The sequence below is a fragment of the Vulpes vulpes genome, chromosome 7 (assembly GCF_048418805.1).
Source record: "Vulpes vulpes isolate BD-2025 chromosome 7, VulVul3, whole genome shotgun sequence".
Lineage (NCBI taxonomy): Eukaryota > Metazoa > Chordata > Mammalia > Carnivora > Canidae > Vulpes > Vulpes vulpes.
In genome coordinates, this window is record NC_132786.1 from 107,355,741 (window position 1) to 107,369,450 (window position 13,710).

At 41.5% G+C, this 13,710-nt stretch overlaps 1 protein-coding gene across 2 annotated transcripts in view; it reads left to right on the plus strand.

Annotated features, from left to right (window-relative positions):
- Positions 1 to 13,710, plus strand: part of CHN2 (chimerin 2) — a 295,623-nt gene that overhangs the window by 80,229 nt on the left and 201,684 nt on the right. Inside the window, exon 1 of one of the 2 annotated variants that reach the window (XM_072764631.1) lies at positions 995 to 8,501. The exons of the other annotated variant lie outside the window; for it this stretch is intronic. Within the exon in view, the coding sequence (XP_072620732.1) occupies positions 8,483 to 8,501 (19 nt within the window). The 5' untranslated portion in view covers positions 995 to 8,482. Of the gene's footprint in view, positions 1 to 994; positions 8,502 to 13,710 lie in introns of those variants that run through there. 2 annotated transcript variants of the gene reach the window in all.

Genomic DNA, 13,710 nt, shown 5'->3' on the forward strand with positions numbered 1-13,710 from the left:
GTGAATTGCTTGTGGTGATTGAAATTATGCCCCAGCCTCATAAAAATATAAAAACCAAAGCATGCCTTCTTTTATCTTCCCTCATATGTCAGCTGTCCTTGGTAATGGGGTGCACAGATACCACAAACATGCCAGACTGAAAGAAAACGATTAGTAGAGGTAGCACCTAAAATATTACCAGTTCATGTACACGAAGTATCCATAAGTTAATTGTTTAGACATCGAAATGCATTTGTTCGACAAACCTTCACTGAAACCCTAATTTGTTCTGTGTGTCAGGGATACAGGGTAAGGCTCAGGTGCTAACTAGAGAGAGACCATCAGAGAAAGGAAAAACTACAAACTACAGCAGAAATCCTGTAATAGGAGCATGACATAGCTCTGTGGGCATGAGAGGATGGAAGTTTGAGGTTTCAGGGAAAGCTTCTTCCTGGGTGTGAGAGGTGGGTTGGTTAGAAGAGGTTCCCACCTGGAAAACAGGAGGAAAGGCATTGTGGGCAGAGGGGCCTACAGGTCTCAGGCAAGAATAGGGTGTGGTTGTGTGATGGGAGTGTGTGGTTCTTAGAATAGTGTAGGAATTGAGTCTGGAAAGCAGCAAAGGAATGTGTAAGCCAGTCTGAGAGTTCAAGCTTTACTGGGTGACAAGAGCCAAAAAGGCTGTGTGTGTGTGTGTGTGTGTGTGACCTACTTCAGTTGTTTTCCACTAATTTAATTTAATTCCATCTAATTTAACTAACAATATAAAGCCCAGAATGATGTAAAACTATAGTAACAGTCTTCAAAATGTTTGTTGAGTGAATTAGTGAAATCATTCCCCAAATTCCTCATTTCACCCATTATTTCTGTGTCTTTTGTGTATTTTTCTTGCTCTCTCACTCACAATGCAGGGTTCTCATCACATCTCATCATCGATGATTCTGGGCTGTCCAAGGATTTCTGATCTAAGCACTAGGAATCTTGTATGCATGGGTAGTGCTGCCTTTCTCGGTTTTTTTTTTTTTTTTTTTTTTCTGGAATTCCGGAATTCCAGGGTGAGCCATCCATTTCATTGAGTGGCTCCCTTGTCCATATTTGAAGAACTTTTCTCTGGGGTTGTTTAATGTTGGTAGAAAAGAACCCCTCACTGTCTGGGGGGATCATTAAGACTCCTAGTATTTTAATAGAAGGCTTTTAAGTAGGGGATTAATGCAATCCAGTTTCTCTTTTAGAAGAATCTTCTGGTAGCAGCAGTGGGATCCTGAATCAGAGTGCAGGGCAGGGAGGGAAGCAGAGGCCCTTTTAGGAGGCTATTGTAAAAATAAAGAGGTCTTCAGCTAAGAACGTGGAGGCTAGGATGGAAAGGATCCAGAAGTCTGATTCCTCTTGAGAGATTGAATTAATTGGATAATGCAGGTGAGTGAGGATGAGTTTTTCGTGATTAGAAATATAGAAGAAGAAGTAGTGCTTTCAAGGGGTGGGGGAGGTCATAAGCTAGGGCTGGGGCCTGTTGAGATTGAGGAACATACAGTTGGGGTTTTCCATTGCTAGGGCTGGGGCCTGTTGAGATTGAGGAACATACAGTCGGGGTTTCCCATTGCCTTTGGGTGATGAGGGTTGGAGGTGACAATGAAACATAGGTGGTAACTACATCTACAGAAGTGAATGAATTAACCCAAAGACAGTGTGAGAGAGAAGGAAAGGGAAGAGGACGGGTCTAAAGCAGAAACCCAGAGAACACCAGGATTTAAGGAACTACACGGAGGAAGAGCCGAGAGAGCAGACAGGCTTTCTGGGTGAATCAGTTATGAATGGGGCAGCGTCGATTAGGGTACAGGGACCTATTTACACCTGGAACTGAAGTAAGATGTACCACTCGATGAGCTACAGTGTATTTTGAATACCCTGGGCACCTTGCCATGACTCCCACATTTAGGATGTAAGACTCCATTCATTTGTTCTTTCGTTAGTTAATTGAGCAAATATTCTGCTGATTATAGAAGCTGGGCATTGGGTGTAGACCTGGTTTCTATGCTTTATTTCTTATAGTTTAGCAAAGAAGACAGACATTCAGCAACAAATTTGGAAGCAGATATTTTCATGGAAAGCAGTAATAGTTATCGCTACAGATCAATCCCTTGGAGCCCTATCCACCCATAGCCTCTAAGAGATGGGCTGTTTTTACATGGGTTGGGGGGATGCCTCTGTGTCCTAACCTCCCCTGAGTTTTGCAGATGGCCCTGGGGCCAGTGCCTCTTCCTGGTGTCAGCTTCCTGGCATATGACCTGCACTCTGCCTGGGTTTGCTGACAATCCATGAAGCGCCACCAGTTTCTGCTGCCTGGGGCCTGAGGATGCCTGCAGCGGTGGGGCCACTCTGGACTCCCTCCCCACCTCCTACCTAAGCAGCGTAGAGACAGTCATGTTGACTCTCAGTGGCATGATAGAACCAGTCAGAATGGGAGCTATGACCTCACCTGATTTTCGCCGAGCACGGAAGATCTGGCTGATACTGCGTGTCAGCTCATTTGTCCATACAAGCTGCCTGCGTTGAACCGTATTCATTACTACTGGTTCTTCTGTTTGTTTTGTAAACTCTTTTCATGTTGGAGTTCAGAATCTGGTAGAAGAAAAAACTAATTAAATGGATTCATGGTTATCACTTATTGAGACATCTCCTCCATTCAACTCAGAAAAGTTCTGCTGAGTACCTACTGTGCGCAGGGCGCAGGGCTGAAATTATATTTTGCAAGACTGCAGACATCCACAGCACTGTTGGCTGTTTACGTTGACTTCTGTAGAGTGAAATTGCTTTGCTTTTTCCCTTCGCTGGCCTCTCATAGTTTCCATCAGCAAACTAGATTGCAAACCAGGAGCGATTCACTTTGCGCAATAGAAGGGTTCCTGAAAATTGTTTTTGAAAATGAATTGTTACCAAATGAATAATGTTTTAACTGTACTAGGGGATTTTTCTATGAGAAGGAAGTTCAGATGCTGAATTGTTTTGAAAGGTGAAACATTATTTTCTGATTTATCTGCTTGGTAAAGGAGAAATTTTAACCTACAGGGAAAATAAGTCAAAATTTAATAACTTCAGGAATCTGAAACAATATCAAACCAAACCAAAACAAAACACACAAAAAAACAATTTTTAGGGCCGAGGCATAGTGAATGCCAACAAAAGGAACCAATGTCATGTAGACCACATCTTAGAATGTCAGCTGATCTGAAGACATGGTCTTATTTGTGAGACTAATGGCAGCAAATGTTGCCAGCGTAATAAAGATAGGAATGATGAGAGAAGCAATGGAGAAAACTGACAGGGGGAAAAAGCACAGAGAAAAGAAGAATAACAGTAGGTGGTAGAGACACCCAAAGGGGCAGAGGAGATTATAGCCAAATGGTGAGAGTGGCAGCAAAGAGAAAGGCTAGCTGATAGGACAGAGCGCAGAAGCCGGCTCTCTATGGAACAGCCCCTGCCTGCAAGCACGTTGACCACAGGACATCTGACGACCCATGGGTTGTCATTCCCAAGGACCCCATTGTGGATTAACCACTTTAAGCCTCCTAGCAACCTCTTGAGGAATTGATGGTCGAAGTAACTAAGACACAGAGAGGCCGAGCAGCTATCCTGAGATCTGAATCTGTGAGTGGAAAAGCAATGTGCGATTGGGAGACTTCTAGGGTGCCCCCCCCCCAAATTTCTCCTCTTAGTGTGGACAGGTCTGGTAAAGATGGCAGGCTTTCACTCTCTTGATAGTATGGCAAGGAGAAAGTGATTTTGAAGATGTAAGTGTGGGCCTTCATTCATTGATTCTGAATTAAATCAAGAGAGTGAATCCCAGGGTGGGCCTGACCTAATCAGGTGAGCCCATGATAAGAGGGTCCAGGCATTCCCTGGAGGGAGAGAATAAAAGCAAGTGATTCTTCTGCTGATCTTGAAGAAAACAACAGCCGTGTTCTGAAAGTCTACGGAGGGGATCACGTGGCAAGAATCAATCCGAATGCCTTTAGGAGCTGAGAGTGGTTCCTGGTCAATAGCTCCCAGGGAAATGGGGAGCATGGTCATCAGCCTCAGGGAAATGAATCCTGCCAGTTTGGAGGAGGACCCTGAGCTTGAGAAAGAAATACACTCCAGCTGACATCTTGATGTCAGCCATATGAGACTCTGAGTAGAAGACCCAGTTAGGCCCTGCCTGTGCTTCTGTCCTATAGAAACTGTGAGTTAGTAGGTACCTGTTGTTTTAAACCACTAAGTCTGTGTTGCTGTGTTTTGCACAGCAATAGAAAACTATTGCACTAGGATTTGAACTCAGGATTCCGGCTGCAGAGTGCACCTAGGTCCCTTGTACCCCAGTGTGCCTTTTAGAAGTCATGTGTCAGAATCATTACTACCTAGAAGTTCAGGGTTGAACAGGGATCTTTGAGATCAGCCAGTCCAACTGCCACAGGTCCTATCGGGCACCTGTCACTGCCACTGACGGCCCAGGTCCGGCCATAAGCGATACAGAGATCAAATGGAATGCTTCTTTCCCAAGACAGCTGATCACATCCTTAAAGACAGTTCTCATGTTTCACATAAACATTTCTCTTTTCCAAGCAAAACATCCTCATGCTCTCCCAGGAGTTTCTTAGTCCCTTCACCGTAACAGTCACTCCTTTCCTACTGAATTTCAGGTTGCCCCTGTTTTTCCCTTGGAATATGGTCAAGGACTAAAGCACAAAACTCCTGGTGTGGTCTGCTTCACGTAAAATACAGCATACCCGACACAAGCCACAGTCCAGTTGTTCCGTTGCCTTCAGGACAGCATAAGACCACATTAGATTTTTTTGGTAACCACAGTGCAGTGTTGACTCATACCATGAGTAGAGTCAACCAAAACTCCTTTTTTCACACACAGACCTGCTGAGCTGTGTCTCCACAATCATGAACTTGTACATGTTTATTTTAACCTGAATACAAGCTTAACATTCATCACTAATCTGTCTCATCAGGAATCTGGTACATATCTTGCTTGATCCTGACTATGTCATCCAACACTATTGCTCTTCTTCCCAGCATCCCCTCAACTCTTAATTATTTGACCAGTGTGCCATAAATATCCTCATGGAGATATTGACAGAATTCTGGAACTGGACAGCGCTGAGGTCAGAGTCCTCTGGCACCATTTTGATGGCCCACTTCCAGTGCTTGGGTCCTTCAAATAGTCACAAATCCAACTAATTGTATCATCTGCTGGCAGTCATCCAACTCATAAAGGTACCCTCAGAAATGTAATGAAATATCTCCTGGAGTCCAGATACAGAGTATTGAGTCTTGTTCCCCGATCTCCCAGCCAGGAGGTCATGATAGTTCCTAGAGAATGCTCACAAACACTTTGCAGCATCGGTTCCAGGTTGGGCATCACATGCACCGATGGTGGCCTGGTCCTCCTTGGATAAACATTTCCTCCTACAGCCCCAATCTCTGTCACCTTTCTTTGTTTCCATTCAGACTCCCAAGGGAAAAGATAAAGATGATTTAGAGGAGGATAGTCGACCTTGGGGTGCCTAAACAATTGAGGCTTCAGAGAAGGACCAGATCCTAAGTGTTTTATGATGAGAAGTAGATGAGGGGTTCTGGTGTGACAATCAGGACACACGGAGAGGTGCACAGTTATAGGCAAGACTGGCACCTGGGGATGGGGTGGTGAGGGAAATGAGACAGGGCTGAGTATGGTCCTGCAGTTTCCATGGGGCAGAGAAAAAGGCAGGTGTCTTATAGTATCACCTTTCTTTCTCCTGTCCTTTTGCCCTTTCTCCACCAGCCCTACCTTATATGAAAGGTGAGAAACAGACCTTATAAAATAGAGGCTATGGTCCTTGGCAGCCCTGGGGACAGCCTGTACTCTGTGTGAGATCTTGGGGTGGATGAGCTCCCAATATTCCCCCTAAAGAGAAGACTCTGACTCCATGGGTTCATTGAGGAATCCTAAAACTGATGTGAATGGGCCTGGTAAAGGTAGTCCATGATCATAAATATACCATGATTGTCCTATCTTGATTTTTTTTTCATATACCTTTCTCCTTTGTACAAATGAAAGTTGCCATGCGTCTTATGGAGTACTTCAGGAATGATTCCTGAAGACCAAGAGCTCCTACTGGGTAATTGAAAAAGAAGTGTTTTAATTCTTGTGGTGAAATTTTACATTGTAGTGTTCACCAGTTGTGTCTACCAGCCAGTATCCATTAACCATCTCTGTTAACTATTCCAGTTTCTCTGGGGGTGTTTGGGGGAAATGTCCACTTTCTGTCCATGTGTTTTTGGTGGGGTTGCCTCCACCTTTCCTGCTCCATGGGGGTAGGGGACCCAGGTTTGGCCAGTCAGAATGTTAGCATTCTCTTATATTTGACTCAAGCCACTGAGATGCAGGGAGACTTTTACTGGGACTTAGGAAAAAGAAACTCTTGATCTTTTTGGCTGGACCTTGGAGCTGTCAGGTTTTGAGGCTCAAGTTGTTTTCAGCTATCTTGCTTCCAGAAGGGGAGAATCTCAAAGAGAATTGAACCACACAGGCAGCAGAGATGAATGATAGAGGAAAATTGGACTCTGGCAATATGAAACGGCCGTGATGAAAATCTAGACTTTGGTGATAGGAGGCAGTGATGAAAATCTAGACTCTGGAACAAGGCTACTTGAGTTTGAATTGCTCTACCATCTACTAATGGGGTCACTCAGGACAAGTTAGTTTCTGTGCCTCAGTTTTTTCATCTGTAAGGTGGGAATCATTAATAGCTACTCAGACAGTTGTGAAATTAGGCCGGTCGTGTAAAACACCTAGAGTAGTCCCCAGCATGGATCACATAAGTGTTAGTCACCATCTGAATTCTGTGTCAAGCCATGCCTGAAATGAGACCTACCTCTGGATCTTTCAGTTCTTAGAACATCATATTCTTTGTTTTGCATTTGCCAACTTAGGCTGTCTTTTCTGTCACTTAACCCAAAGGGTTCTAACTAGTAGATCCAGTGAAATCAAATTCTTATTCACTTTTGTGTTCTGTCTTCCTTAATAAAACTAAGAAAAATAATCCAAAGTCAGATATTCGTTTTCTGACTGTTACCTAATGGTGAGTATGATCTTGGAACAAGTCAATTCCTTCTTCCCATTTTCTCAGTTGTGTTTGTTTGAAATTTCCTTTTCAGAAGTGTTTTTTTTTTTTTAAGATTTTATTTATTTGACACAGAGAGAGAGAGAGAGCATAAGTAAGCAGAGTGGAGAGGGAGAAGCAGGGTTCCCTGCTGAGCAGAGAGCCCGAAGTGGGCCTCGATCCCAGGACTCTGCTGGGCTGAAGGCAAATGCTTAACTGATTGAGCCATTCAGGAGCCCCTACTTTTCAGAAGTTCTTTAAAAAATACTTCAGGTGGGTTTTCTAGGAAAACTCCAAACATTATCATTAGATTTCCCTAGCAAGCATATGCTTTATCTACTTTCCCCTGCATCTCTTGCAATGTTCTAAAACGTTGATATAATAGAAAACACTGAATTGGGGAACAGGGTAGTTGGCTGGGGATACGAATAGGAAGGGGAGAAGACCAGAAAACCTGGGACTCTAACTTGGCCTCAGCCAGTTCCTCTCTGTGTGGTCTTGGACCAGCCCTTCTCCCTGGTTTCCTGGCCTGTAAAGCGGGCAAGATGATGCCTCAGGTATCTCCCTGCCTTACTGATTTTGCAATATATGAAAACTTTCTCAAGCACCTTCAATAGTATATTTCATTCTCTGTGGTTAAAATGATGGAAAGGAAATTAGAAAAATAATAAATCTTAATAAGGCTCACCTGTATTTTGTGATTACTTTAGAATTTCTAGGGTATGTCACAAGGTACGTCTTCTCTATTTTCCTTCTGTGTCTGAAAGGTTTTTTTTTTTTCTTTTTCCTACTTTCTTCTCTCTAAAACTCCCTGAGTCCTCAGCATCCTTAATAATCAATGAAGATCTTGGCTAAGTAAGCTGAGAATTGCAGCAGAGGCCCTGGGCCTCTAGTCCACTTTAATTAGCAGTCAGTTTGCAGAGAGAAACAATAAGGAACCAGAATAGAAAACAAATAGTAAACGAGAGAAAATGGAGACAAAGCAATTGACTGGAATTAGCTCGGGGAGCTGGGAAGAGGAAAGCCATAACGCTGTTCTTCCTTTTTCTTAGAATGTGAAGCCAGGCCTGCCGTGTAGTGGGCATCAGTGGGTGTTTGCGAAGCGAGGGAGCGAGGGAGCAAGGAGGTGAGTGATGAATAGATGTGAGTGAGCATTTGGCTGTGCGTGGACACACTGGATCCTGCCAACCCAACTAGCCTGGGGACGGCAGAGGAAGGAAATGACAAAAGAAAACTCAGGATACTCATGTACCAACGCAAGACAAATCGTCCACCGCAGACATGAAGATATCCAATGGGCTGAATGAGGAACAATGTGACATTTGAGAAAGCAAAGACGTTGTGGGCTAACCCGAACCAGTGCATCATTGCTCTTTGAAATGCAGTGCTTGTTTGCAAGTAAGTCTTCATTTCATGCCTCACTATTTGGCTTTTAGGTTGGACTTAATTAAAAAAGCTGTAGCATCTTGGAGTCCAATTTCCTCTTTTCACATAGCATCTGTCCCTGACAGCTTGTGTGAGGCTCGGCCACTTGTTGAGGCCGAGGCTGGAGGAGGAAATGACAGAGGAGAGGCGAGGTGGACAGACGCCTCTTGTTGGAGGTGGCACTCTCTGATTCCGCACGGCCCAGTCACGTGCTTAGGAAGCGCCTTGCTTTAAGCAAGGCAACAGATGTCTCCGAGAGGGGGTTGCTGGCAGCCTCACAAAGGCCAGCATGACGGAGGGTAGGCATGAGTGCACTAACAGGAGAGCAAAGGCACACATGCTTCTGCCCTCTGCTCAGAGCTGGAAAAGAGGCCAAAATTGGATGCAAGCAAACTGTAGAACTGAACAGAGAGCAAAGACTTATTTCAAATAAACATTATCCTCTGGCAGGGGCGAGGTGGGGATTAGGACCTATTTCCAAACACAAATGATTTCTATATTCAAATAGATGGCATGAAAGATAAAAGTCTATACTGGGGTTGACTGCCTAGAGATACACACCGCTGTGGTTTTTTTTTTTTTTTTTTTTTTTTTTTTTTTTGTTTTGTTTTGTTTTTGCAAAGGGTTGTTTTGTTTTGCAAAGCATTGCTACCTGTTTATGCATTTACTTGGAGCTGTGGTTTTGAGTGTGACCAAGAAACAGAATTGAAGCTTTCTTTTCTCAGATCTGTCATTCTCATTTATCAAGAGAAGCCTATCAGTAAATCCAAACAAACTGGGATCTCATTTTGGAACAAGTAATTGAGTTTGTGGTAAGCAAGCTCTTACAGATGGAGCATGCACTTAATCTACTTTCTGTTTGATGTTTTTAGTGTTGCTTTTAAAGCAGTTTGTTTGAAGTTCAAGGTATTAGAATTTAGTTCTTTGGGGACTTCATTCTTAATTTAAAAGAATCTTTGGAAATTGCTTAGGCCTTTATACTGGGTCTTATTCTTGAAATTACCTGGAATTTCCCTAACTGTGCTGTGCTGTTTTATAGCACAAAGCCCACTCCACCAAATATGCACTGAATTCATGTTCACTTTCTGGGGTTTTTCTCATTTCTCCAATGTGCCCCACCCTTTAACCCCCATAGATGTGCTGGCTGCATTTTGTTGCCAGATAATTCCTATTGCTTTCATGGAAAGCAAGCCAACATTGACATATCCCACTTGAAGCTTGTAGTTAAAGCCTCATTCTTTGTGGTTCTGTGGGTATTAGAATCTGCTGCTGTGCTCCATTTCCTTGCCCTTGATGCCTGAAGAATATAGTCGACCTGACTGTGAGCGGATTGTCAGAGATCTATGGAAGAAGGTGATCTCTGGGCCACATTAGGGCTTTGACACTAACATAACCACATGTCTAGAAAGCAAGCAAGGTTAGGAGCCATAGGGGTGCATTTTGCCAAGCCTATGAGATTTGAGTGCCACCATGAATAATGTTTAGTAACTTTTAATGATACATTTCCAACTATGAGGTTAATAAAAGGTTGCTTATGGAAAAAATAGAACAAAGTACTGATGAGCCAGAAGGACAGCCTCCTTGAAAATCCTGTGTTTAGAAACAGTCACATAAATCTTTTGATGTTTATGTTTCTAATTTCCTTCTATATATATGTAAATATGTATTTTATTCTTACAAAAATGTGGTCAGACCATTTATATTATTTTTATTTCAAAACACACTGTGAATGTATTCTAGAGCTTAAGTATTTGACATAATTTTTAATGGTCATACATAGTTCATTTGCATGGATAGAACTTTTTTTTTTAAACAGCCACCTGTTGTTAGATATGTAGGTTGATTTCAATTTTTCTTTCTGAGAAATAATTCTATAATGATTTCTTTCTTTTTTATGGCTGAATAACAATCCATTAGATGGATAGATTGATAGATTGATAGATATACCATCCATCTATTATCCATCTATTGATGGATGCTTGGGCTGCTTATAAATATCGCTCCAATAAACATAGGGGTGTGTGTATCCCTTTGAATTATTGTTTTCATGTTTTTTGGATAAATACCCAGGAGTGCCATTCCTGGATTGTAGGGTGGTTCTAATTTTAATTTTTTGAGGAACTGCCATACTGTTTTGCATTATGTGGCTGTACCAGTTTGCATTCCCACCAACAGTATGAGGAGGGTTCCTTGTCCCCCACATTCTCACCAGTATTTGTTGTCTCTTGTGATTTTGATTTTAGCCATCTGACAGGTGTGAGGTGATGTCTCATTGTAGTTTTCATTTCCATTTCCCTGATGATAAGTGATGCTGACCATCTTTTCATGTGTATGTTGGCCATCTATATGTCTTCTTTGAAGACATGTCTGTTCATGACTTCTGCCTATTTTTAATTGGATTATTGTTTTGGGGTATTGAGTTGTATAAGTTATTGGTATATTTCGTCATTTGCAAATACCTTCTATTCCATAGGTTGCCTTTTGGTCGATTGTTTCCTTCACTCTGCTGAAACTTTTTATTTTGATGTACTCCCAATAATTTATTTTTGCTTTTATTTCCCTGAGGCAAGGGACTGTTGGTATGGCCAATGTCAGAGAGATTACTACCTGTGCTCTTTTCTAGGATGTTTATGGTTTCAGGCCTCATATTCAGGTCTTTACTCCATTTTGAGATTATTTTTGTGTGTAGTGGAAGAAAGTGGCTCAGTTTCATTCTTTTGCATGTGACTATCCAGTTTTCCCAACACCATTTGTTGAAAAGACTGTCTTTTTTCCCATTGTATAGTCATTCTTCCTTTGTGGAAGATTAATTGACTATGTAATTGTGGGTTTATTTCTGGGTTTTCAGCTCTATTCCATTGATCTGTGTGTCTATTTTTATGCCAGTACCATACTGTTTTAATTACTACTGCTTCATAATACAACTTGAAATCTGGAATTGGGATATCTCCAGTTTCGTTTTTCTTTTTCAATATTGCTTTGACTATTCAAGGTCTTCTGTGGTTCTGTACAAATTTCAGGATTTCACAACTACATCTTGATGCATCTTTGATTTTTTAATGTTAAATTCTATAAGTTTATTATTTGGTCAAAAATTGCCCCAATTCTTAGAGAAATCTGTCATATATGCCCTTTAGGATGCAGAGAACATCTGGGTGACAAAAATGGATGATTAATGCTTCTCAAGCTAAACCTGACATATGGAAAGAAGAGAGAGGGATCTGTGGCCTCTACTCTCTAGGAAGTTTGCTATAAATTTGAAAAGAAGGACTGGGCCCTCATTTATTTTGGTTGTTCCAACCCTAAGTATTAATTCAAATGTGTTTAAAGTATGAATGACCGGGCCTGGACACTTTATGTAATGACATTTTTACTGTGCATGTCTCTACTTTATCTCTAAGAGTATCTGTAATTGTAGTTACCAGTGGCAGAAGAGGGAGAGAAAGGGAAATCCCCTTAGTTCTTCTCTTTGTTGTGTAGAGATGCACGTTTTTGGTATGCTGAAGACAGTTACTGTAAAATGCAGACTAATAGTGTTTCACTGGAGAGTAGAAAATACTTAGTGACGATGGAGTGCTTTGAGCAACCTTTCAATCCATTTATCAAAAGAGCTTATAATGGAACTCTCATTTCAGGGGAGGTCAAACACTAATAAATATTGAGAAAAGAAAGTTAAAAGGACATCAAGTTAATATTTCACTATCCATTCTTTGATCTTGGAAAGCTTGAAATATTTTCCACACTAATTTTGTGATTTATTGACTCATTCCTGACAATTGGCTTATTGGAACAGATACAGATGCCTTGCTTTTAACTACAGCTTCAATTTCTACAATGCTTTCTAGTACCAACAGATTTTTATGTGTTCATTGGCCTCACTTATTGACATTGCCACAGTTCTGGAATAGTCTTCGCTAGTTAAAAACCGGATTATTGTCAGTAAAAGCAGTTGAAATGTTACTGCTTTTTGGCTTAAATGCAACAACATTTCTTGATTTTGTTGTATTCCTTTGGGTGGAAAACAATAGAATACCCTGTACTTCATTGACTCTTCCATACTTAGCTGCATTCAAAATATATTCAGAATCTGATCATTTTTCCACTTCAGCTGCTACCACTGCAGTCTGTGAAAAAAGCCCATGGACTTCTCATCTTCATCCTGGATTATTGCCATAACCTCCTAACTGGCTGCTGCTCTGCTTCCACCTTTGCCTCCCTTCAGAGCTCACATGCCAGAGGGAGCTTCCAAAATGCAGGTCAGATCATGTCGCATCTCCTTCTCACTCAGCGCCCCAGACCCTGCTTGACCCACCCTTGTCTTACTCTTCTACCATGTGCCCCTTGTGCTGTCCCATATTTAAGAGGACAGAGCTGTTGGAAGAGGATCTCCATGAGCTCCAGGCACTCATCTACATCCCAACCTTGGTGCTTGGATGCTTTGCTCCCTCTTTTTTTTCCCCCCCAGGCCATGAACTGTCCCTGTTGCTGCCTAAGATAATCCCATTCACTTATCCACTAGATCCTGACTCTTCCAACTCTTCCCCTTGTCTCTCCAGCATCATCAATTTTCCAGTCTACTGGATCCATTCCTATCAGCCCACTAACAGGGTATTACTTCTCTCACTTAAAAAACAGGACAAAACAGAAAGGATCAATCAAACAAAACCAGCTTTTCTTTCTTTCTTTTTTTTTTATCCCGCCCACCCAGCTTTATCTAGATATGTTGACAGATAACATTGTGTGTAAGTTTAAGGTATACAACATGATGATTGGAGATTATATATATGTAATATATATAATATATGATATATATAAAAATATATAATATATATAAATATATATATATATATTTACCACAATTAGATTAATTAACATGCCCATCACCCAACATAGTTACTTTTGTGGGGTATTTTGCCATGAGAACATTTAAGGTCTATTCTCTTAACAAATTTCAAGTATATAATACAGTATTATACCTATAGTTGCCATGCTGTATATGTTTCTATGAGTTCAACTTTTTTAGATCTCATATGTATAAATAAGATCAAGAAATGCTTTTATTTCTCTAACTTATCTCAATTAGCATAATGCCTTCAAGATTCATCCATGTTACTGAAAATAGCAGAGTTTCCTTCTTTATGGCTGAATACCACAACTTCTTTATCCATTCATCCATTGAGGG